The 26,720-nt window shown below is 42.2% G+C and overlaps 1 protein-coding gene across 2 annotated transcripts in view; it reads left to right on the top strand.

Annotated features, from left to right (window-relative positions):
• LOC112660291 (non-compact myelin associated protein) overlaps window positions 1-10,093 on the top strand; it is a 41,375-nt gene extending 31,282 nt beyond the window's left edge. For both annotated transcript variants that reach the window (XM_049098813.1, XM_049098810.1), the window contains 3 exons: window positions 1,151-1,236; window positions 4,506-4,590; window positions 7,284-10,093. In XM_049098813.1, the coding sequence (XP_048954770.1) occupies window positions 1,158-1,236; window positions 4,506-4,590; window positions 7,284-7,425 (306 nt within the window). In that variant the 5' untranslated portion in view covers window positions 1,151-1,157 and the 3' untranslated portion in view covers window positions 7,426-10,093. The remainder of the gene's footprint in view (window positions 1-1,150; window positions 1,237-4,505; window positions 4,591-7,283) is intronic.
• The last annotated feature ends 16,627 nt before the right edge of the window (window positions 10,094-26,720 follow it).

Here is a 26,720-nt window from a genome sequence, read left to right as displayed (position 1 = left end):
TTTTTTTTAAAGATTTTATTTATTTGAGAGATAGCAAGAGAGAGAGCATGAGCAAGGGGAGGGAGCAGAGGGAGAGAGAGAAGCAGACTCCCCACTGAGCAGAGAGCCCAAGTGGAGCTCAATCCCAGGACCCTGAGATCATGACCTGACCGAAGGCAGATGCTTAACCAACTGAGCCACCCACATGCCCCCAGAATAAATTTTTTTTTATTTTTATTTATTTATGATAGGCACACAGTGAGAGAGAGAGAGAGAGGCAGAGACACAGGTAGAGGGAGAAGCAGGCTCCATGTACCGGGAGCCTGACGTGGGATTTGATCCTGGGTCTCCAGGATCGCACCCTGGGCCAAAGGCAGGCGCTAAACCGCTGCGCCACCCAGGGATCCCAATATTTTTAAATTATAAGTAATAATGTAATAGGAGCCCATGTACTCTGGACAAATGTTTATGATCATATTTGCTTTTTCTTTGTTAAAAAGAAAAAAATGAGGGGCACCTGGGCAAGCTGGCCTTTGTCCTCTGTCCTGTCATCCCATCACATGTCCATCCTTCAGGGCCCATTCACATTTAGCTTTTCCTTGAAACCATTCTTCACAGCCCAGTGATGGCTCATGTCACTGACTGCTTAATAGCATAGTTAAATTTTCCATCTGCTTGCTTATTTATTTACTTCTGTGTGCCTCTTAGATTATAAAGTTTCTGGAAGCAGCAGCAGCATTTCAGGCATCATTGGAGATGCCAACAGTCCCACCAGCATGGGAGGCGGATGCCCTGGGTTAAGGTCAAACCTGAGGCTCCATGAAGCTTTGGGAACTTCAATTTTTTCAGTAAAATGACAATAATCACTTCCCTCGCACAGTTTCTAGTAGATCAATTTAGACATTCTGGGTGAAACCTAGTTAGGAAAAATTTAATAAATATTGTTGAGTTAATGTAAGCTGCTTTGAAAAATGAAGTTCTTTATAAATGTCAGACTTGATTTTTAATTCTCCGCAGTAGATAGTAAAAGGCCTTGTATTTACTGGCCACCAAGAGAAAATGCATGCTTGCCTCTTCTCTGGTCATCCAGGTGAAGACCGAAAGAGGCAGCATACAGGCATTGTAAAGCTCACTCTGATGTTAAACAAAATTTTATCTTTGTTCTTACCAGGATCGAGATGACCACAGCCACCCCTTTGGGGGGTACTACGTTCTTCTCATTGAACGTGACCACCAGAGAAGACTTCCTGTACAAGAGTAAGGCCAATGTGGCTTGGCAGCTGGGGGAAGGGTGGCAGGATGAGGACATGGTCAGCTCCTGGTATAGAGGCCAAGAGCGTGGGGTCTGGATAGACTGTCTGGGTCCCAGCCTCACTTGTTCCATATGCCCGCTGTGACCCTGAGCACATGACCTCACTGCTTTGTGCCTGCTTCCTTGTCTGCAAGATGGGGATATTAATGAAGCTACCCCTGAAGGTTGGTGTGAGACTAAACTAGATGATCCATGTAAGGAGCTTAGAATAGCCTCGATGCACACAAAGTACCTAACGATTATAACCATCACTGCTATTACTACTATTATTGTTAGGGAGTTTTGGGGTCTAGAGGGCGGTAGACATTTGCATCTCCTGTAAGATGTTCCTAAATGAGTCACCTTAGAATGTAACTGGTTTCATACTGTTCATACCAATTTTGCAAGGCAAAAACATTCCATCAATTCACAAAGGAGTAAATGAGTGTGGGTGGGAGTAACCCTGGGGAGACATTTGCCAGGAGCAAGGAGTCCCCAAAATGAAAAACTTAGCAACCACTCTCAGAAAACCAATGAATCTTTTTTTTTTTTTTTAAGATTTTATTTATTTATTCATGAGAGACACAGACAGAAGGCAGAGGCATAGGCAGAGGAAGAAGCAGGCTCCATATAAGGATTCTGATGTAGGACTCGATCCTGGGACTCCAGGATCACATCCTGAGCCAAAGGCAGACATTCAACCGCTGAGCCACCCAGGGGTCCCAGTGAATCTTTTGAGGGGGAGTTGGGCCCATTTCCGTCACTTTTATTGCTCTGGTACACAGCCTTGCTCATGGAACAGGCCTCCCAACACTCACCAAGTGTTTACCCAGTGATAAGAGCTCCAGACTGTTGCACTAGCAGGAAGCCAATTATTGGCATGACATGTGTCTGCTGTAGAGACCCAGAAAGGGTCACTCTTGGGACAGGGTGACTCTTGGGACAGGGTCCCACATGTCAGCCTGCTCCTTGCCACGTGCAGAGACCTACAGAGGCCTGTTGACGTAGCTCAAAACAGTTCTGAAGGGAAATGCAGGGTAGATAGAATCTCCATCAGCAAGATGGGAATCATTCTGCTTTTATTTAACTAAAGGTAGTGACTCTCAACTAGACAATCTTGTCCCCTAGATAAGCTTGCCAGATTTTGAAAATAAAATATGGAACACCCAGTTAAATTTGAATTTAAAAGAAGCAATATTTGTTTAGTATAAGGATGTGCCGTGCAATATTTGAGACATACCAAAAGTTATTCATTGTCAGAAATTCTAATTTAAACAGATATTGTGTACTTTATCTGGCCACTTTATTAGCAAGGGACATTTGACAGCATTTGGACACTTTTGCTTGTCACAGCTGATGGGGAGGTAGAAGCATTGTCAATGATATCTAGTGAGCAGAGGCCAGAGATACTACTAAATATCGTACAGCACTCAGGGCAACCCCCCACAACAAAGGGTTATCCAGACATGATTGAGAAACCATGAATTAAAGTAGCATCACTGGGCTCCCCAGGAAGGAAACAAAAAACAAGTTATTCCATGGTGGATTCCCTACCCCACCCCCTTTTCTTGCCTTCTAGTCTTTCTTCCTGTGAATATTTGGACCTAGTTTTGTTTTTATTTGTAAACCTTTTATAAGAGCACTATATACGCTCAAAAAATGCGCAAATCATAAGTGCGCAGCTGGATGAATTTTTACAAAATGAAAACACTTGTGAAATCAGCCTGCAGATCAAGAAGTGAACCACCACCAGTATCCCAAAAGTCCCAGCGTCCCTTGTCACACCATCCCCACTTGGTCAAGGGAACCCTCTGCTCTGACTTCTCCCACCAGACATTAGTCCTACCTGGTTTTAAGCTTTATGTAAATGGAAACATACCCTATATACCCTTTTATTTGACTTCTTTTAGTCAACGTAATGTTTGTGTGCACATATTTTAATGGATGCAACATAATGTGTACATGTGGGGGTGTACATAATATCATATTCTCTTTTCCACACGTCATTCAAATTATAGTATGATATTTCATGAGATAGGCATACCATACCTTATTGAACCATTCCCATATTTAGAATAAATACCGTTGTAATTAACATCTCCCTTCATACAGCTTTTTCTGTATTTAGGATTATTCCTTAGGATAAACTCCCCAGAATCAAACAGATTAAAGTATAACCCCCTCTTTATAATTTTTTTTTGTGTTTTCAATATCAATTCCAACAAGGATATTGATCTTGGACATGGAATTAGAGGTGTGAAAATCTAAGATATTAAGCTGCAAGGACATTCATTATACCTTGTTTTTCATAGCATAAAATTGGAGACAACATAAATATCTTCAATACAGAATTGGTCAACAAATTATGGCACATGCAAACGATGGAGAACTGGGTAGCCATCAACAGTCGTGAAAAACAATGTAGTTACATGGAAAGACGATGAGGAGATGGTTGTAAAACTGAATGGAACATGGTTCCTTTTTTATCAAGTGCATATTTTTCCACTTTTAAGACTATTTCTTGGGCAGCCCTGGTGGCTCAGTGGTTTAACGCCAGGGCGTGATCCTGTAGTCCTGGGATTGAGTCTCACGTCGGGCTCCCCGCAATGGAGCCTACTTCTCCCTCTGCCTGTGTCTCTGCCTCTCTGTGTTTCTCTCATGAATAAATAAATAAAATCTTAAAAAAAAAAAAAGACTATTTCTTTAAGGTGGATTTCAGACATAGGATTAATAAGTTATCCAAAAGTGTTGGTGGCTAGCTATTTAATATGCATATGTACATATGCATGATGACATTGGTGAATGTATATATGTGTAGATGATCAGTGGTTCCTGGGGCAATGAGTTCTCTTTCTTGGCTTGTATTTATATTTTCAAAATGAATTACAAAATCACATATTACTTTTGTATGATGAAAAAGAGGGAAGGGTGTTTTGCTTGCCTATTTCACAAAGGAAGTTAGATTCTGTGCTAGGAGTGATAATAACAGGATGGCCTGAGACAGAATTTTGGCAGGTTATGTGCTGAGGACGCTGCCCTCCATGTCCCCCTGGAGGTAGGGGTGCACTGCTGCTCTAGAAATGTCTCTGTCCCGGGGTCAGCAGTCAGGGTGCTAGGATATCCCATAGTCTCCCCGCCTATCTAATGAGGATGCAAGGTGCCGGGTGTAAGTCCCCCTCCCAGTCTCTGAATGTTTCAGTTTGCACATTTGCCATTTCCACCCCTCTCCTCGTAGGTTCCGGAGCCATCGTTGCTGCCATTGTGGTAGTTGTCATCATCATCTTCGCCGTGGTTCTGATCCTGCTAAAGATGTACAACAGGTATAGGATGCCCTGGGCTCTGATGGTCTTGAGCCTTCGGTGATGTCAGAATGAATGGGAACTAACATTTATAGGTGCCAGCTGTGTGCTGCAGAGTATCCATGAGTCCATCATCAAATGCACTAACCTTCTGTGGGTCCTTTTTTGACCTCTGTTCTCCTGTAGAAACTTTATGGTAACCAAATATTTTTGTACCTGGAGAAATATTTTTTAAATATAATAATCATCATGACAATGCTAATGCCCTTGAGCACTGTGGTAAGCCCTTGTAGGTAAATTATGGTAATAGAGGAATGTTCCAATCCTTTCTCTCCAGGAACCCTGTGCTAGGGTGTGTTGAGCAGATCACATGAGTATTTGAGGAGACAAATACTGGAATGCCTGTCACTCCAGCTATTATTGGCCTGGGACCAAATAAGAGAAAATAATATCATTTGATTGCATAAAGAATAAATGTGTTTTCACCTCACGTGTTAGCATCTCTAAGTCACAACTTTGCTAGAAGGTTATTCTTCTCAGGCAAGAAATCAAAATAAAGAGATTAGGAACACAACCATATCACAGCAGACTTGGAAGACATTTAAAAAAAAGAGTAGAAGTGTGTTTATTGGTGAGGAAAGCCATTTACAATGTATCGGCAAAGTTTACAAAAATAATATGTACATTATGATTATACATGTGGGTTACACACATAATCAATGAAGATTAAAATATTTTTTAAAATATTTTATTTATTCATTAGAGATACAGAGAGAGAGAGAGAGACAGAGAGAGAGAGTCAGAGACATAGGCAGAGGGAGAAGCAGGCCCCCCTCAGGGAGCCTGATGTGGGATTCAATCCCTGAACTCCAGGATCACGCCCTGAGATGAAAGCAGAGCTTAACTGCTGAGCCACCCAGGCATCTTTTTTAAAATATATTTTTTTAAGATTTTATTTATTTAAATCAAGGAAGATTCATATGATACACAGCAAGATGTTAACAACCAGTGTGTCTCATGATGGGATTAATAATTGGTTAGTTGGTTTTGGCAGAGGGAGGGAGTATACTTCTTTATTTTTGAGATGCAAGCAGGCATTGTTTTTATAATAATGTTCATGTTTTATATTATGTGTTACATGTATATAATATACATATAAAGATCTCTTACTATGTGCCACGCATAATTCTAAGTTCCTTATGTGTGTATCAACTCATGTAATTCTCACGACAACCCCACCAGGTGGGTATTTTTATATCCCCCAACTTTATAGCTGTGAAATGGGTACCAGGAAATGAGCCAACAAGCCCAAGGTCACTCAGTCTTCAGTGGCAGAGTTGGGATTCAAACCCAGTACATGCAGTTTCCAAGAAAATAGTCCCACCACTATATGTAATAATAATAAGTTATTTTTAAAATGTTGAAGGTATTACAATTTGGATCTGCCCCAGACCAGGAAGTGGCATCCAAATGCAACTTCTGCCCTTCATTCCTGCCTGTTATTGCAGGAGCTCTGAGCCCCTTCCTTAGGCTGTAATTTGGGTGGAGACTCTACTTTACCCACCCCACCCTGTTTACAATGATGCCTGGGCTGCAACTTAGAGACCAGAGCTTAGTCTTTGGCCTCTCAAAGGCAGGCAAGTCACTTAACCTCTCTGTGCCTCTATTTGGTCATCTTTAAAATGGAAGGCTCTTCAACTGGGACCAGTTACATGGAGAATGTAACCAAGTGGGACAGTGATGGTTACATGGAGAATGCCCTTGTTCCCTTGTTTTGAGGAGTAATTAGGGGTGAAGTGGCATTGATGTCTGCAGCTAACTCAAGTGGTTCAGGATTTAGAAAAACACTCTGTGTAATTGTGTGTGTGTGTGTGTGCATGTGTGTTAATGAAGAGAGAGAAGGCAAATGTGGCAAACTGCTGGCAATCAGTGAATTGTTCTGTGAACGATACTCAGGTAATAGTTGTACTATTTGTGCAACTTTTCTGAGCATTTGAAATTTTTTAAAAAAGTATTATGTTAGATCAACAAGATGAAATTTCATGTAGACCTTAGAATTAATGATTATTGTCAGTCACTGAATTTTCTGGCATATGATATGAAAGATTGGATGTACATTTTAAGTCCATTCTCTTCTCAACTATGCAAAAAGTTCTTAAATATTTCTAGCAATAAACTTGGCAACATAATGAAACTGCAAAATTTAACTCACACTACCACTTTGAACTGAAAAAAATCATAGTATCTTCATTTGTCTTTAATGTGGTCACCTATCTGGGGCAGCCCTGGTGGCGCAGCAGTTTGGCGCCACCTGAAGCCTGGGGTGCGATCCTGAAGACTCAGGATCGAGTCCCACATCGGGCTCCCTGCACGGAGCCTGCTTCTCCCTCTGCCTGTGTCTTTGCCTCTCTCTCTCTCTCTGTCTATGAATAAATAAATAAAAATCTTTAATAAAAAAAATGTAATCACCTATCTGAGTCACTTAACCCATTCATTAATGGGAAAAAAATACAGCTAAATATCTCATCTGGGTTACACAAAAAATGGAAGGGTCCGACTAGCTGATTTCTAAGGTCCCCCCCAGTTGTAAAATTCTGTGATTGGCAATCAAGCAGCGTGATTTAATGATGATCTACGTTAATCTCATTGCCAGAGCCAAAATCATAGGTTAGACAAGGTGGAAGACTCAAGCATGCATGCGTATCTCATTCCAGGAAAATGAGGATGAGGCGGGAGCTGGAGCCCAAGGGGCCCAAGCCAGCCTCGCCTTCTGCCTTGGGCCCAAACAACAACAGCAGCCAGCACCCTGCAACTGTGACCTTCAGCCCCGTTGACGTCCACGTGGAGACTCGGTGACTGTCCCCCCACGCTGGTGCTATTTTGGCCACCGTCCAAAGAGCCTTCTTCAGTCAAGATCCAGAAGCACATTTCTCCTCTGGCAGCTTCACTATGAGAGTTCCTTCCAGGATTGGGTCAACGGGAACATCTCTTATGCAATTCCTGATGCTTCAGGCAACCCCCAACCCTGTCTTGCCCTGCCCCACCCTAGCTATATCCATATCCCTGGTGCCACCCTTCCAAAAGGCTGTGGAAGATTCTGTTGTGATCTGATGAGGTAGAGCTATGTTGGGAATCCACTGAAGCGGGTGTGGCTCTCTCCCCCAAGCACAACTGCTAGACAGACAGACAGCCCAGGAGTCTTCTGGTCAGGAGTCAGGGGTCAGCACATGCTCCCAAGAGTTATCACAACAGGGTCTGCCACTGGGGTCCTATCAGAATAAGTGCTATAGCCATATCTTTGCAGAGCAAAATGCTCAATCCCATTAATCAGGCACAGGGGAAACTAACTTGGGCTAACTAACCAAAAAACCAACTTGTTAATGTAGGACTTGTTCTGGTACTAGATGACCGCTAGCTAGCTTATGACAACAACCAGTCAGCAGATTTTGGTTGGGGGAGAAACAATTCTCCTCAGAAGTTTTCTATTTCATTAGCAGAGAGGTGAAGGAATAGGATGACCTTGAGGAATGATGGCCTCTGGGGTCAAAGCTTATTGCAGTGTCCGTGGGCCTTGAATGAGTGTGGAGCCTAGTCAGAGACCCTCCTCTCCCTTTGGGGCGGGATTAAGCCTGACTCAGTCTCATTTCTTGGCTTCCCTCTGGTTTCTGAGCAATCCTCTCTCTCCAGGTAACATTTCCCTCCAAGGATCAGTATTAGAGACTGATCAGATGACAATCCTGTTTACGTCACCTGGGTCCTTCCTGATAACCTCACAGAGATTCAGGGCACATTCAAAGTATGACATTTGCAAACCATTTCTCTCTTTGACTCCTTAGCCTGGAGAACAATCTACTGAGAGGGGAGCCATTTTGAAATTAAGACTTGCCTTCCAAGCCCTACCTCCTGGTTGTGTGGTCTTGGCAGAGTGATGCGAGCACTCCATATTGGGTTGGCTAACCACGAAGTGGGGATGATGACCTCTGCCTCACAAGCTTACTTTAACTAGTCAAGGACTTAGTAGAGCAGCTCGGGGAGTGCCTGGCACTCAGCAGATGCTTAATAAATGAGAGCCAGCATTATTGTTACAGTATTTCTTCAATGGCAAGACATATTTGTTCACATTTTAAAGATTCTGAAATCAGGATATGTCTTCAAATTGATGGGTCCATTAATGTAGTATTTTTTTCTCTCTCAAAAAGCTGTTTTTAATCTGTTGTACACCTTACAATTAAAGGCATCTTGGAAACAAGGTCATAAATCTTTACTCTGTTGCAGAAAGTGACACACTCTGACATTTAACCTCAAATTCTAAGAGTCTCTTCCTCTTGGAATCAGAAATCTCTTCTGAGGGGAAACTGGGGGTCAGGAAGGTAAGAAGACTGACCCAGGGTCACAGAGTCATGTCATCCCACTATAAAAATGCTCGCTTGGATAAGTCTGGAAAAATACTGGCAAATACTTCCTACCCCAAACATCTTTTCTCCCTACTGTGTTTAAATATCTACCAAGTATCAGGTGCTTGGCAAGATGCTTTCATGCAAATTATCTCATAGAATTTATTTTTCCAATAACCCTGGAAGGAATTATGTTTTCTGTTTGCAGCTGCAAGTTGCAAATTCAAAGAGAAAAGGACTTGTCCACAGCCACACAGCTAGTTAAGTTGCAAAGACGAGACTCAAACCCATGGCTCTTTGAACCCAAAGTCCCTCTCTCTGTTGTACCACATTCTTCTTTAACATCCTGGCTCAGAGAACATGAATTTCTTTTGTGGGCCGAACATGTGTCTGAGCAAAGGCCCATGTATCTCAGCAGATGTCAGGAGTCTAGCTTCCAAATTGACAGTATGGGGCAAAGCCACTTTGGTAGCCTCCTCTGGGCTCCCATGACTGGAGCCAAAGGCCCCCTCTCTGAGCCCATCAAAGCTCTAAGGATTCCTCTTTCATTTCCCATAAGTCTAATCCCCAGGGAGCAAAGGGTGAAATGGCATCCAACCAGGAAAAGCTATTTCCTGAAGGACTCAAATCCCAAATAGATATGTTTCTAAAAAATTGTTCTGCTTTAAAAAAGAAAAAAAAAATTTTTTTTTGGAATGTTCCAGCCCTAAAACCAAACTCTTCTGTCCATACTGGAATCTTCCTGGAATTATTAGAGGAATTATTCTCTGTTATATGTTCTTTTGCTAAATGAAAGCTTGGAAGTGGAGGAGGGGGGAGAGAGAGAGATGAGGGGAGGCCAAGAAAGGGGTTCTAGTGTTTTGTTTTTAACTAATGAAGATAACTCAGTAAACATCCTTTGAGGGCACCTATGTGCAAGGTGAGGTGCTACTAAACACACTGTCACTGTCCCCACTCTCAAGGAGGCTGCAGCTGGTCTCCTGGGACGGGCCTTGCAACACAGGGGAGTATTTCATTTCTGACAGGTGCCTTTCCTAACTGAGCAGATGCTGCCTTAATTGGCCACTGAATCAACAAAAGATACTAAATGTCTAAAGAAAATGTCTAAAAAATAAAGAGACTTAAATCAAGCATCCGTTGAGTTGACTTCAATTAAATTTAGAGTTAACAAATACCTTTTCTAAGAACTGCCTTCCCCTAACAATGTAAATAGGGTCCTGCGGGGAAAGCCTCGGCTGTTGCAAACACTGTGCTCTCATTTCTAAAGGGCGGTGGGCAAGGTGGGCTGCCGACAATGGGCCTTACCATGAGTTGGAAAACTTGGTAGCTTGTTTAACTCTTACAAAAGGAATCCCATTCCAGAGCCTGCTGTTAAACACCAGGAATGCTGATATGTCGAGATTTGGGGGCCCCACGGAGAGATGTAGACATTAGAATGCAACCCAAGTCACCAATAACGACATTTACCATTCATTGTTTCTGATGTGTTCTGATGTGTTCCAGGTATGTGATGAGCCTTTAATACGCACCAGCTCCTCTAACCATTACAGCTCCCATGTGTAGGAGCCATCACTATTTCTATTTTGGGGATGAGGAAACAGGCACAGGGGAGTAACATGTCCTTCTTTCGGTGGCCCTTCTTGTGTTTGGGGAGCCAGCCTCTTTGAGAAGCAAGACCATCTCCTGCTATAAAAGCTGAAAAGGACAGACACTCATTTTCCTGGAGTCTCTTGCTGCTAGGGTGAGGGCATAGGACCCACGCCCTGCCAATCAGGCACCTCTGCTATGGACTTTGAATCCAGAAGTTGGTAACATCAAAGGAAAGGAAAGGTGCAAATATGCTCTGGTGGCAGGTATGTTGGCTTGCTGCATTTCAAGAGGCAGCAACATTAGGAGTTCTAGCAGCATGGCAGGCCCGTTCTTGAGTCCAGCCCTATATCGGTGGAGTTGGCTATGTGAGCTTATTTTGATAGCAACAGCCATGGCGTCTGGACCAAACTGGTTCTTTAGTTTGATCTGGCCCCCCAATGAGGAAGTATTTTAAAAGGACCTAGAAGGGGGACGCCTGGGTGGCCCAGTGGTTGAGCGTCTGCCTTTGGCTCAGGGCATGTTCCCAGAGTCCTGGGATTGAGTCCCACATCGGGCTTCATGCATTGGAGCCTGCTTCTCCCTCTGCCTGTGTCTCTGCCTCTCTCTGTGTGTGTCTCTCATGAATAAATAAATGAAATATTAAAAAAAAAAGGACCTGGAAAAATGGATAGGATTTTTTTAAGTAAAGCTTTTTACTGAAGTACAACACACACACGTACACACACACACGTATGTGTGACTCGAAACATGTTCACAAAAACTGAGCTCACTTGTGTAACCAGCATGAAGATGAAGAGACAGAGCATTTCCAGCATCCCAAGAGCTCCTTTCCTCCCCCTACCCCACTCACCTCCCACAAAAAGTAACCAGTGTCCTGACTTCTTCATCCCTAGAACAATTTTGTCTATAAGTAGAATTGTGGTGTAAACTCTTTTGTTTCTGGCTTCTGCTGCACAACACGATGTTTATAATATCTGTCCACATTCAGTTGAAGGTCGTTCGTGCTCATTGTGGTCATCTTTGATACGTGATGTGTTTTTATCCACTCTACTGTTTGATGTACATAGAAGTGGTTTGCAGTTTGGGTCTGTAACAAGTAGGACTGCTAAGAACAGTTTGGTGGTCATATACATATTTCTGTGGGGAATATTTCTAGTTGAGTAACACACAGGGTATAGGTTATATTTAGCCTTCGTTGACAGTGCTGAACAGAGCTGCACCAACTAACATCCCCACCAGGAGAGTGGGGGAGTTCCACTTGCTCCACATCCTTCACGGACACTAGGATATTTTCAGAATCTTGAATTTCAGTCATTCTGATGGACTCACAGTGGTTTCTCATGATGATTTTAATTGAATTCCTTGATGATTAGTGGAACTGGTCTCCTATTTCATGTTTTTTTTCTTTTGGTTTTGCTTTGTTTTTAAATATTTTATTTATTTGAGAGAGAGAGAGAGAGAGAGAGAGAGAGAGAGCAGGGAGAGCAGCAGAGGGAGAGAGAGAAGCAGGGTCCCCGCTGAGCAGGGAGACCAATGGGGGGGTTTGAACTCAGGACCCCAAGATCATGATCTGAGCTGAAGACAGATGCTTAACCCACTGAGCCACCGAGGCGCTCCCATTTTTTAATGTTTCTTAGCCCTTTAGATTCATCTTTTGTAAAGTTACTTTTCCATTTGTCCCTTTTTTGATTTTGGTTGTCTTCCTTTTTCATTATTGACTTGTAGGAGTTTTATATACGTTCTGGATATAAGTCCTCTGTTATCCTGTGGCTTACCTTTATTTTAATAACAGCTTTATTGAGTTATAATTTACATGCCATCAACTTTACCCTTTAAAACATGCAAGTCAGGGCGTCTGGATGGCTACTTGGTTAAGCATCTGCCTCTGGCTCAGGTCATGATCTTAGGGTCCTGGGATCAAGCCCCACATTGGGCTCCCCACTCAATGGGAAGTCTGCTGGTCTCTCTGCCTCTGCCCCTCACCTTGCTCATCCTTCCTCTCTCTCTCAAATAAATTAAATAAACTCTTTAAAAATATATACAAGTCAGTGGTTGTTAGTCTATTCATGGTGCTGTGCATCCATCACCACTAATCAAATTCCAGAACATCACCCCCAAAAGAAGCTCCATATCCATTAGCAGATAATTCCCATAGCCCTCTCTCGCCAGACCCTGACAAGCATTAATTCACATTTTCTATGAATTTTCCTATTCTGGACATTTCATATTAATGCAGTCAGACAATATGTAGCCTTTTTTAAAAAAGATTTTATTTATTTATGAGAGAGAGAGAAATTGAAGGCAGAGATACAGGCAGAGGGAGAAGCAGGCTCCATGCACCGGGAGCCTGACGTGGGATTCGATCCCGGGTCTCCAGGATCGCGCCCTGGGCCAAAGGCAGGCGCTAAACCGCTGCGCCACCCAGGGATCCCCTTAATGGTGTGTTTTAATGAAAATAACTTTTAACCCAAATGGTAATTTACCAATGTTCTTCTTTTTTATGAGATATTTTTTAATATTTTATTTATTTATTCATGAGATACACAGAGAGAAGGAGAGGCAGAGACACAGGCAAAGGGAGAAGCAAGTTCCACTCAGGGAACCCGACGTGGGACTCGATCCCGGGTCTCCAGGATCAGGCCCCGGGCTGAAGGCAGGTGCTAAACTGCTGAGCCACCCAGGGATCCCCAATGTTCTCCTTTTTAATTAGTGCTTTTTGTATCCTGTTTAAGGAATCTTTGCCTACCTAAAGATTTTGAAGATTTTTCTCATGTTTTCTTCCAAAAGTCTTATTATTTTACTTTCCATATTTAAATATACAATCCATCTGAAGTTCATTTTGGTGTGTGAGTGTGTGTGTGTGTGTGTGTGTGTGAGGTAGGGTCAAGATTCTTTTCTCTTATAGACATCCTATTGACTCAGGAACGTTTTTTTGAAAAGACCATTCTTTCCTGCAGTATCAACTTTCTTATGAATCGAGGGAGTGAATATGTGTGGTTTGGGTAGAAATTTCATAGACCAAGAAAGGTGGCAAAGACAGGTCAGGTGGCAGAAAGAAAAGCAAGAAAAAAACTTCGGAGTCAAGGCAGCTTGTTCAGTTCATTTTCTCTCTCTTGCTTGCTTATGTTCATGAGCACGTCCAGGCCCTGGAGATACAGTGGCAAGCAAGATGGATATGGTGCCCGACCTCACAGAACTTACTGTGTAGCAGGGAAGACAAACAATTAAGCAAACAACTACAATTTAGAGTAATTTTGTGATAGGAGGAACTTCAGGGTTTTTTTTTTTTTTATATATAAGCCTCTTGCTGGAGTGCCTAGTTCAGCCCAGAGGTTGGTAAGTTAGGAAGAAATCTCCCCAGAAGAAACAACAACTAATAGTGAAAGACTGAATTGGAGTAAGTCGGGACGAGTAGAAGGATGGCAAAAGAGATCAAGATGAGCATCCTGCTGGAAAGAGAAGCTTTGGTTTAGCTCATGTCCAAGGGAGCAGTGGGAGATGGAGAGGAGAGGAGAGGAGAGGGAAGAGAAGAGAGGCTCTAGTATGAAGGATCTTCAGTGCTTGGTTATTTTAAAGGGAGTAGGGAGCCACTGAAGGTGCTTGAGCATCGAAGGGACAGGGTCAGATCTGTGCTTTCAGGAGATTAATCCTGCTACAGTGTGCAGAGTGGCATGGCGTGGGAGAGACTGGAGGCTGGGAGAACAATTTAGAGTCCATTGCAAGAAGTAACAGGAGCATCTGTGTATCTGTTAGTTTTTAAATGCCTTTTCTAAATAGCCCTCTAATTGTAAAGTTTTGTTCTTTTCCCTTTTTTAAGTAGCTCTTTGTGGGTGTGCAGTAACCCAACAAAAATGTCTCCAGGAATTGCCTCAAGCCCACTGGATGGGAGCACACAGCAGGCTCATTGTGTCAGCTCTGTAGCCTTTTGTCCCGCAACACCCATTCCCTGCACAGAACATTTCCTGGCAAAGGAGCAAACCGCTGCAGTTCAGCAGATACTACTGCCCCGGACTCTGACGGTCAGCCCACGTTCAGGAGAGGCAGGTAGAAACCGGACTGGCCTTCAGGTGCCCGGTGAAGTGAAACCCTCTGTCTGATTACAGCCTGGGCGTTAGCAGAGAGGGTCCCTCCCCTGCTCAACACCTCCTCTTGAATGAATTATACCGGGGCCCCTGTATAAATGCTTAAAAAATGCTGTGATGCCTTAATTGATCTCAAAGAAACATAACAACCAATTTATTCATTCTTTTCAGCTTTTCAGTTCTTGCCTGGGGAGGCACATGGGAGTAAAAGAGATGAAAAAATGTTCACGTGTGAGCATTCACAACCTGGTGGGGTTTTTGTTTGTTTGTTTGTTTGTTGTTTGTTAATGATTTTATTTTTAAGTCATCTCTACAACCCAACATGGGGCTCTAACTCGCAGCCCTGAGATGGAGAGTGGCAGGCTCCACGGACTGAGACTGCTGGGTGCCTCCAAGTGTTAGTGACCTTGAATCGAGCAGTTTGCTCTGCAAGGTGAAGATCAGAGGGGAGAAGAGGATGATGTTTGTTTAGTTTTGTTCTGTTTGTCTGCTTCTCCCCTCTGCTGGCCCCCTGCAGAAATCCTTCTACCGTTATCTTCAATTCATAGCATGCTGTCGTCTTTCACCACATTAGACCCCACTCTTTTCTCATCTTTTCCACTTTACTCTAAATCCCCACTGCTACTTTTCTTCTCTGCCATAGACATCTCTTTTAATTTATTGAATTTGTCTCTTATTAAAGTCAAGCAAAGGTAAGCTTTCTGTAGACTACATACCACATAGCCCCCTTCGGGCACTGTGCCATCTCTCTGTTTTCCTCAACAGCAAAATTCGTCCAAAGTGCTGTCTCAGAAACAGCCTTGGGAACAATGCGGCTGGGAATAGAATGGAATAGAGGAGCAGCCCATAGACATGGACAGACGGCATGAGTGGAGAGAAGCAGATCCCACATTGGTATAGAGCTAAGTGTTGAATGGAGTCACTGTCTCTGTCCCTCTGGTCAGCTTCATGGCCAGAGGCCTAGGGGGTCCCCACTGGGTGGCCTTGGGGCTGCTGGTGACCTACACAAACACTTCCATGGCCACCATTATAGGCACTCATGAATAGATTTCCACCAAGGGCACAGCAACCCCCATGGCCATGGTCACACTCATAAGAGCATCCGGCATGGACATGCCCAGAGTTGCAACCGTAGACATTCACCTGAGGATTTGTACCATGGCCACTCTCATCACAGCGCTACCACAGAGGACGTGAACATGACCGTAAGCACATCCATAGAGGCCAAGGGGAGTCTGCAGCTCTAGGCATCAAGCAGGACCTGGACACTGGCTCTCTGGACCCGGGCACTGGGGCCACAGCGCTCATGTCTAAAGCTCAGTTTGTCATCCTCTTCCTTGCCCCCGAAGAGCCCAAGCGCCTGGCACCACACTTTCCTCCAGATCTACTTCAGTTTTGCTTAGTGTGGATTCCTGAGAGATGCCTTCTTGCACCTGGTCCCTCCTGCCCTGGAACTCTGTTCTCACCTCATTGTCTCTGGGGCACTGTGTTAGGGCCGCATTCTGTCTGTGGGACTGTGGGTACTCAGAAGAACTGTCACCTCTCTTGTGGTAGAGAAATTTGTGAGACACATAACAGGAGGGTATGCACACACTCAGGGTTGCACTTGGATGTCATGGGTGGGAAGACAGGAACATCTTTTAAAGGAGAAGTGGAGCTCAGAGGAAAAAGCAAGAAGTGGTATCTGAGGAAGGTGGAGGAAGACAGGAGGCACCATCCCCACAGTCACCTCTGGAGGTGCTGGGGCTGCTGGGGCAAGTCGTCATGAAGGTGCTGATTGCCACCTCAAGTAGCCCCCGCCCCAAACCTCCAGCCTCTGACTCCTGCAGGTCAGGGGTGTGCGGAGGTTGTAGAGGGACATCTGCCTAAAGAAGGAGTTGTAGACTAGGGAAGTGATGACTTTGGCGTGAGGACCACTAACATTTGGCAGTCTTACAGGGGCTGTACAGGTGAGAATGAGGGGTCAGAGGGACAATGTGGTTGTATTTGGGGGACAAGGGACCATGAAGAGGCTGAGAAAGAGAAAGACGATGGAAGCCTACCCCGTGTCCTCACCTCACCTATTCTCAGAGGACTGAGCTGCCTACACTGGCTTCTCCAGGTCTGCCCTGCTCCCCCTACCCCCCATCCCACCTGTTGGTGGCGGCTTCAGGGAAGACCAGAGCCCGGGATAGAGGAGGAGCAGGAGGAGGGAGGATAAACATCAATTAAACACCAGCCATATGTCCTGATTTGGGAGTGATTAGGAGGAGGGTGAGTTGCTAATCTCACAGCCTGATTGTGTTGTTGTTTCTATGTTTTGTACCTCTATTTGAATCAAGGGAGTGATGAGTGGAAATAAAATCTAGATCTTCTGCTCACAAAAATTTAAACAAAACAAAAAGGGTTGTCTCTACTTGCTCTCCCACTTCTCTTCCTGGTCTCTCTAGAGCCTTCTCCAGTGAAGGCTTCAACTCTATCACTGCATGAAATTATCCTTTCCAGATCAACTCAGTCCTCCTTGCATACCTCAGCTGCTTACAGCAGCAGGACCAGGCATGGCCTATCACCTTTTCCTGCTGGAAATTCTTTCCTTCTTTCTTTCTTTCTTTCTTTCTTTCTTTCTTTCTTTCTTTCTTTCTTTCTTTCTCTTTCTTTCTTTCTTTTTTTATTCTATTTATTTATGAGAGAGAGAGAGAGAGAGAGGCAGAGACACAGGCAGAGGGAGAAGCAGGCTCCATGCAGGGAGCTTGATGTGGGACTCGATCCCCAGGCTCCAGGATCACACCCTGAGCTGAACGCAGATGTTCAACCACTGAGCCACCCAGGGGTCCCGGGAAATACTTTCTTACCTGGTTCTCCTCTGACCTCAGTGACCATTCCTCCTAGATCTCCTTTGCTGGCTCCTCATTACCTTCCCTACTTGGTCTCAGACTTCATCTAATTCCATGATTCGAGTACCATCCAGATGCTACAACACCCAAGTGAGTATCATTGGATCTCTCCCCGAATTTTAGACGTAAATGGCCAACAGACCGCTTGATAGTTCCACTTGGGTGTCTAACAGGCATCTCAAACAGCTCTCTTGCTTTTTCCACCAAAAGCTACTCCTCCCCAGTCTCTCCCACCCAGTGAAAAGCAATTCCTTTCTCCTAGTGGTTCAGGCCCAAACCCTCAGCCATCCTGGATTCTTCTATTTCCCTCACACCCACCCATTTATTAATTGTCTGCTCTGTTTTTAAGTTGTGTCTCTTTTCCCACTTTGCAAGTTGTCTTTTTCCTCTCTCTCTGGTATCTTTTGATGAACAGGCTATAGACAGATTTATCAATTTCTTTCTTTTATGGTTAGCACTTTTAAAAATATGTTGTTTAAAGAAGTATTCCCTGTCTCTAGTTCTTAAAGATATTCTCCTGAAGCTTTTCTTTGTTTTTGTTTTTTCTTTTAGCCTTTGACATTTTTTTCCACAATGTGACTGTACATCACCATCATCTCTGTCCTGGATCCCTGTAACAGCCTCTTCTCTGCTCCCCCAGCTTCTAGTCTTGTCTCTGCCACAGTAACCACAGTGATCTTTTAAAAATAAGCCGAACATTTCGCACCCCTTGCTAAAATGCCTCTAATGGATTCTCATTTCATTCCAAGCAAAATCTTGGCCACCATAACCTCTCTCACTTCCTGCGGCTACCTCTCTCACTCCACTCTAGCCACACATTGATCTTCCTAATGTTTCTAAAACATGCCAAACACACACCCACCTCAGGACCTTTGCACCTACTGTTTTCTTTGCCTGGAATTCTCCTCCTCCACAAAGCCATTGTCTTGCTCCTCCTCTTAAAGTAGGCTCAAAGATCACCTTATCAGAGAGACCATGTTTTAGGGAACCATGCAATTATGACCATGGCCACCCTTTGTAAAACAGCACATTTCGCTCATCAACCATCTCCATCTTGCGTTCCTCATTTATGTTTCTTAATTATCTGCCTTCTTCTAATAGCATATAAGTTCCATAAAAACCAGAATTCTGGTTTGTTTGCTGCTGTATTCCCAATGTCAAGAGCAGTACCTCTCATAATAAATAATGAAAAAGTACTTAATGAATACATGATTGAATGAATGAATGGGTCTTGAAAAATACATAATCTTTTAAGAATACATGTTTTAAATTTATACAAGTTTTACATAAATGTGATATATTCTGTTTCTTATTTTTATCATTAAATGTGTTTTTTTGAAGATCTAACCGTATTGCTGAATATAAATCAGTTTATTATTTTTGACCACTGCACAGTGTCCATCATGTGCCATATCTTTCTCACCCATCTCCTTAATGGTGGATACACAGTTTGCTTCCAGCTCCAACTACATACACAAAAAGAAAGAAACTCTAAAATATATATCCTTACTGATCTGTATGTGAGGTCTTTTTTGATATTTTGGCGGAGGTGAGGAAGGTTTATATGCCCTGGGGTAGAATTGCTCAATCATAGAGCATAGATATAGTTAATTTGACAAAGTACAGCCAAAAGGCCTTCCAGGGAAGAAGCACACATAATTTATACCTACATCAGCAATTAGTGGAAAATCCTGTTTCCTCCATCCCCTTACTGGCCCTTTGAATTACTTTGACTTTCTAATTTTTGGCAATATTATGGATATTAACTATTATCTATTGTTGCTTGAGTTTGGAGCTCTCTGATTGCCAAGAAGGAACAGTTAGAGTTTTAGTACTAGAACCTGTAATATTATAGGGGTTTGGGGGGACAGTAGTAGATTGCAATTTTTTGGACACTAATACAATTTATTATGTCATTTTTTCACCTTTACCCTCCATGCTTCATTGCTTTCTTCTGGATTCAGTTCTCTCCTTTAGGAGTGATTTCAAAGAAGGTCTTTATGTGGCAATATTTCTGAGGTCTTGAATAAATATTTACTTCTCTCTAGTATTTAAAGGACAATATAACTAGAGATTAAATTCTAGTTTCAAAGTTCTTTTCCTCCAACACTTTCGATTGTCTTTTTGCATACCAGCCATTAAATTCTTTTGTCTACAATCTAACCATATTGCCAGGAGTTTTTCTTTCTCCCTATATTGTGTTATATTTGTAAAACACCAAATAAAATATGTAACATTTTAAAAAATAGCTCTGAACATACTCCACTCAAGAGTTGGAGCATTACCAATCCTGTTTAATAATTTACCTCTGGGCTCTTTCATTATCTCAACCTCTATCCTGATCCCCAAGGGGAACCACTTTCCTGAATGTTCCTTACCTTAAAAATAATAGTCATAAGTGCATGGTTCCCTAAAATAATACATTGTTGAATTTTGCTAGGGTTTTTTTCCTTTTTTTTTCTTTTTTAATAAATGAGCTCATACTGTGCATAGCCTTCTGCAACTTGGGTATTTTTTCACTCAATTTTAAGTTTTTTCTATTTAGTGACATGCAGCTATATTCGATTCTTTTCCTTTAAAATTCCATGTTTAATTTTTTGAAAAGATTTTATGTATTTATGTATTTATGTATTTGAGAAAGAGAGCACAAAGGAGCAGGGAAGGAGCAGAGGAAGAGAAACAAGCAGACTCCATATTGAGCATGAAGTCCCACATGGAGCCAGTCTCATGCCCCCGAAATCATGCCCCAAGCTGAAATCAGGAGTCAGATGCTCAACCAACTGAGCCACCCAGGGGCCCCTAAAAATTCCATTTTAAAAACATATTGTAATCTATCCATGATCCTGGGAATAGACATTTAGGTTATGTCTAGTTTTTGCCAGTAGGAAGAATATTGTTATGAATATTTCATACATGGCTCTTGGCACACACATACCTTGTTTGGAGTGGAACTGCTGGATCATAAGGTTTGCACATCTTTAATTTTATTTGATAATGACAAATCATTTTTCCAAAGTGTTGGTACCAATTTATACTCTCCTGTCAGTAGAATATGAGATTCCTGATTCATCTACACCTTCAGAAACACTTCGAATTACCAGACTTCCTACTTTGCAATAGTCTAGTAGATATAAATTGGTATCTTGTGATCTTAATTTGCATTTCCCAGATCACTAAAGAAGTTGACAGGTTCTTGTATGGAATGCTGGTTTAAGACTTTGCCGGTCTTTCCATTGGGTTGTCCATTTTTTTATTACTTGTATGCGATAGTTTGTGTTTTTTAAAAGATTTTATTTATTTATTCATGAGAAACACAGAGAGAGACACAGGCAGAGGGAGAAGCAGGCTCCCTACGGGAAGCCCAGTGTCGGACTGAATTCCAGGACCCCAGGATCACGACCTGAGCCAAGGGCAGACACTCAACCACTGAGCCACCCAGGTGTCCCACGATACTTTTGAAAGAATATATGCCAGATATGAATCTGTTCTCAGTTATAGTAACATTGTCACAAATATCTTCTCCCATTTTGTAACTTGTCTCTTTTACTCTCTCTGTGGTATCTTTTTATTAGCAAACATTTTTAATTTAACTTTTTTTCTTTTATGGTTGGCACTTTCTTTATATCCTAAGGAGGTCTTCCTTATCCTTAGGTCTTGAAGATATTGTCTTGAAGCTTTCTTTCTTTCTCTTTTTTTTTCTTTCTTTTTTGAAGTTTTGCCTCTCACTTTAAGTGTTTCATCATTGGAAATTGACTTTTGTGTGTAGAGTAAGGTATGGATCCAATTTCATTTTTTCCCACATGCATAACCAATTTCTCTGTGTCACTCCCCAGTATCTGCAATGCCACCTCTGTCTTATACCAAGCTTTCGTATACATGTGGGTCTTTTTCTATGTGTGGTACTTCTTTGGTGAGTTTGTCAAGCTCTGCATAGACATTACATTTTCTTAACTAATACAGTAGGGCAAGGCCTCCTATCCTAAATTTTTCCTCAGCAGTATCTTGGCTATTCTTAGACATTTGTCTTCATAAAAATTATGGCATCAGCCTGCAAGCGCCTTAAAATTCTGTTTGGAGATTTTTGAAATTTAATGGAAGATAAAAATAAATCTCAAAAATATAAAAATAAATCTTAAAAATAAATCTTGCCATTTGCAACAACCTGCAGGCTGCCCATCTTGCCATTTGCAACAACCTGCAGGCTGCCCTGTTTTGTAAAAACAAAAACCTGTTGTTTTTACCATGCAACAAAACTTTTATTGGGGCAGCCCAGATAGCTCAGCTGTTTGGCGCCGCCTTCAGCCCAGGGTGTGATCCTGGAGACCTGTGATTGAGTCCCTGTGATTGAGACCTGTGAGTGAGTCGAGCTTCCTGCATGGAGCCTGCTTCTCCCTCTGCCTGTGTCTCTGCCTCTCTCTGTGTGTCTCTCATGAATAAATAAATACAATCTTAAAAAAAAAAAACTTTTATTAACATTTGAACAGCTGTTGAGAAAACCAGCAGTTCTGTTATCACTGAAACTGATAATTTTTAAACTTAAATTGGGGCAAATGGCTAGAGTTCAGAGCAATGCCATCATTGGGCACTAGAGAGTATAATGGAAATGAAAAAAGTCAGTCGAGAAAGACAAATACCACATGATTTCACTCATTGGTGGAATTTAAGAAACATAACAAATGAACAAAGAAAAAAGACAATCAGAAAAACAGACTCTTTTTAAAGATCTTATTTATTTGAGGGGAGTCTGGGGGAGGAGCAAAGGGCTAGGAAGAGAAAATCAAGCCAACTCCCTGCTGAGCACGGAGCTAATGCGGGACTCCAAACCAGGACCCCAAGATTATGACCCTAGCCAAAATTAAAAGTCAGATGCTCGACCAACTGAGCCACCTTGGTGTCCCTGAAAAATAGACTCCTAAGTATAGAGAGCACACTGGTGGCTACCAGAAGGGAGGCAGATGGGGAATGGGTGAAACAGCTGAAGGGGATGAAGAACACTTACCATGATGAGGGGAAATGTATAGAATTGTCAAATGACTATATAGTACAGCTGAAACTAATATAACACCGTATGTTGGGACGCCTGCGTGGCTCAGCAGTTGAGTGTCTGCCTTTGGCTCAGAGAGTGATCCCAGAGTCCTAGATCGAGTCCCACATCAGGCTTCCTGCATGGAGTTTGCTTCTCCCTCTGCTTATGTCTCTGCCTCTCTCATGAATAAATAAATAAAATTAAAAAAAACCCCACACCGTATGTTAACATATACACTGGAATTTTTTAAAAAAAAATTCAGTTTGGAGAAGATTGACGTGTCTATAAGGGTACAATTCCACTTAAACTGCACTGTCACCCTTTGTGCCATGATTAGCACATATTTTACATCTATATATGTTAAAAAGATCACAAGTTATATTGTCTTTTTTTTTTTTTTTTTTGGTTTAAAGTCCATTGACATCGGGGCACCTGGTGGCTCAGTTGGTTGAGCATTTGACTCTTGATTTTGGCTCTGGTGTCATGACCTCAGGGTCCTGAGATAAGCCCCATATTGTTGCTGTCATCAGGCTCCCTGCTCATCGGAGAGTCTGCTTCTCCCTCTGCCCCCTTCCCCTGCTTGTGCTCTCTCTCTCTCTCTAGAATAAATAAGTAAATCTTAAATAAAAAAAAAAAGTCAAATGACATTTAAAGAATTTAAGAACAAAAAGTTGGCTTTTAAAATATTTATCACTTATTCACCATTCCCAGTGTTCTTTTTGTCCTATGAATCTAAATTTCTAAATGCTATCATTTCCTTTCAGCCTATGGAACTTCCTTTAGAATTCCTTGGGATGAGGGTCTGCTGGTGACAAATCACAATTCATATACTCACACACCATACAACTGGCCTAAAGATCTTTGTCTATCGCTCATAGGCTACTGGACAACAAACTTCAGTAATTCCATGGGGGCCAAAAGGAAGGTGTGTGGTCCAAATTTATATTTGCTGACTGGTTCCCATCTGGTCTCTAGCCAGCTAGACAATGTGTCTAGCTTTACAAGACAATGTCATAAGGACCTTGCCCAGCTAGGGAATTTGGGTGTGGAAGATAAAGACAAAAAATTAAAAAAAAAAAAAAAAAAAGGTTATTTAGAGTAACAAGAGTTGTTACTCATTTTAAATGAAGTCAAGAATGATTTCAATCACTAATCACTATTATGGCCACTATTATCAGAATGGTCCCAGGCCTGAGGTGAAGAAAACTCACCCAAGCCCCTCTGGCTTTCCCTTTCTTTCACCTGGGTTTAGGCACAGACTGGGAGGCATTTGCTGACCAGATTAAGGAAGGCTTATTTGCTCATTCACCAATAGGATAAGATATGTCTACATTCCCTCCTCTAGCTATTTGCTTAACACCTACACAAATGTCAAGCCATTTATGATGTTGTGGTTTCAACCTTCCGCAGATAGACCAAACCCTACAAGTGAGTTCTGCTGTATGCTGGTTGTGTGGTTTTAGGAAATGAACTTCTCCTTCCTGGGCCTCATTTGGTCATTTCTAAAATTGGGATAATAATTATGTATTAATTTTTAAGGGCTGCTGTATAGATTACCACAGATGGGGTGATTTAAATGACATAAATTTGTTTTCCCACAATTCTGGAGGCTAGAAGTACAAGACCAAGGTGTTAGCAGGGTGGGTTTATCCTGAAGCCTCTCTCCTTGACTTGTAGATGGCCACCTTCTCCCTGCATCTTTACATGGTCTTCCTTCTGCGTGTGCATCTGGGTCTTCCTAGCTTCTCATAAGGACACAGACATATTGGATTAAGATCCACCTAATGACCTCACTTTAACTTAATTATCTTTCTAAAGACTCTATCTCTCCAAATACAGTCACATTATGATGTATCGGGGGTGAGGACTTCCACATGTGAACGGGAGAGGAGAGGACACAAGTCAGTCCGTAACATCCTACTAGGTATTATTGTGAGGACTGAATTCTCTAACGTGTTTAAAGCACTAACACAAAGATTGACATAGTATATTCCCTGATGTAAATATTACTATGAGGTCCTACCTAAAAAGATACTGGCACTTGAACACAAGAGAACATAGAGCAGGAAAAGATAATTTTCCCATTTATGGTTCCTTGTTCCCCATCTGATGGGCATTTGTGTTGTTCTTCCAGCTTTTCTTTTAAAAATACACCAACACAATGCCTGAATGTAACATCTGTGGGGGAACTTTCTATAGGATAAAAAGCAAAGCAGGCAGCTATATTTTTCTGTTGCGACATTTGCCTGTTGCTTTTATCTTCTGGCTACATTATAAACTCCCTGAGGACTGTCTTAAGCATCCCTGGTATTCTTTACTACATCTAAGAACCCCAAGGTGCACATAGTCAGGGCTCAGTAAAAAACCCACCAATCAAACCAACAGTTCAGTGTCTTTGTCATTGTTTGCTTCCCTCTGAGAGGATAGACTGCCATCTAGTGAATCTGGCTATTAGACTGGGAAAGAGAGATTCAGAAAATCTCAGACTGCTGTTCTATGTCTTACATATTTGATATTTATGCATGCAAAAAAAAAAAAACAACTAGAAATCTGCTTATTGTTTGACAGCTTGATATATTAATGGTAAATTCAACTAAGCTTTTATTTTCTTTTATTGCCAAGAGATTTCTGCCCTTCATATAGTCAACCTCATAGTGAATCTGATTAGTGACAGTAAAATAAATATGGAGAAGGCCATGAGAAACTCAGGAATCATAAAGTGTCTATTTAGTATTAAAAATGTGCAGTATAGCGAATGCAGGAACACTGTAGTGCCAAGAAGCTATTATTCCTGCACTATAATGCCAGACTTAATTTGACTACTAAATTTTTTATTTTATTTTTATTTTATTTATTTATTTTTAAAGATTTTATTTATTTATTCATGAGAGACACAGAGAGAGAGGGGCAGAGACACAGGCAGAGGGAGAAGCAGGCTCCATGCAGGGAGCTCGATGTGGGACTCGATCCCAGGACTCCAGGATCACGCCCTGGGCCAAAGGCAGGCGCTAAACCGCTGCGCCACCCAGGGATCCCGACTACTAAATTTTTTTTTTTTTTTTTTTTTTTTTTTTTTTTTTTTTTTTTTTTTTTTTTCCGACTACTAAATTTTTTAAAAAGATTATTTATTTATTTGAGAGAGAGAGAGCAGGAACAGTGGGGAGAGGCAGAGGGAGAGAGAGAAGCAGTCTCCACCAAACAGGGAACCAGACACAAGGTTCAGATCCCAGGACCCTGAGATTATGACCTGAGCCGAAGGCAGCCGCTTAACGGACTGAGCCACCCCGGTACCCCGACTACCAAAATTTTTAATAATAAAGTTGTAGTTAAACTTGTTAAAATTTCATACTTTTTTGTTTTTAGAGATTTTATTCATCTATTTGAGAGAGAGCGCATGCGCACACACATACACACAAAAGCCTTGGGATGGTGGGGAATGGTAAGGAGGAGCAGAGGGAGAGGGAGAAGCAGACCCCTCACTGAGCAGGGAACCTGATACGGGCTTGATCTAAGGCCCCGAGACCATGACCTGAGTAGAAAGCAGATGCTCAACCAACTGAGCCACTCAGGTACCCCCAAATTTCATACTTTCTTGATAAAAGTTTATTCTTGTATCCAAAAGTGTATTCTATGATGGAAGTCTTTAGCTTTGGCAGAACATTGTTTTTAACACGCAGCTATTGTGCATTTGGCAAAAGCGTGTGTTTGTTGCCCATATACTTGGAACTTCTTATTTGCCAAACTGGTTTGGGTGCTGATAATGAAGAGAGGAGACAGTTCCTGCTTTCAAAGAGTTTTTGTGTGCTGGGGCAGGAGGGGGTACACAAGAGTGGAGATGAGCATGTACATGATTAGAATATAGTAGAAAATATGTTAATAAGTAGAATATGAAGAACCTGTTTGCAAAGATCTGGGTCTAAGGGTTTGGGGGCTGAGCAATCCCCTAAAAGATACTCAGATGGTAAGTACTAAGTTCCACCACTAGAAATGCTTCCTAGAAGAGGTAACACCTAAACTAAATCCTGGAAGAAGAATCAGAGTTGGTTAGTTAAAAGGATTGAAAGTAGAAAAACAAGGTGGGGAGGGCAAAGCAAAGCCTGGAAAGGAGAGAACAGTAGTTCTAGATCAAAGGGATAGAATATGTACAAAGGTTCTGAGGGGAGAGAAAGAATATATAGTCCCTCCT

Source organism: Canis lupus, chromosome 2, assembly GCF_003254725.2.
Source record: "Canis lupus dingo isolate Sandy chromosome 2, ASM325472v2, whole genome shotgun sequence".
Taxonomy (NCBI): Eukaryota; Metazoa; Chordata; class Mammalia; order Carnivora; family Canidae; genus Canis; species Canis lupus.
The sequence above is the reverse complement of the archived record's forward strand: the minus strand, read 5'-3'. Positions and strand labels throughout refer to the sequence as shown.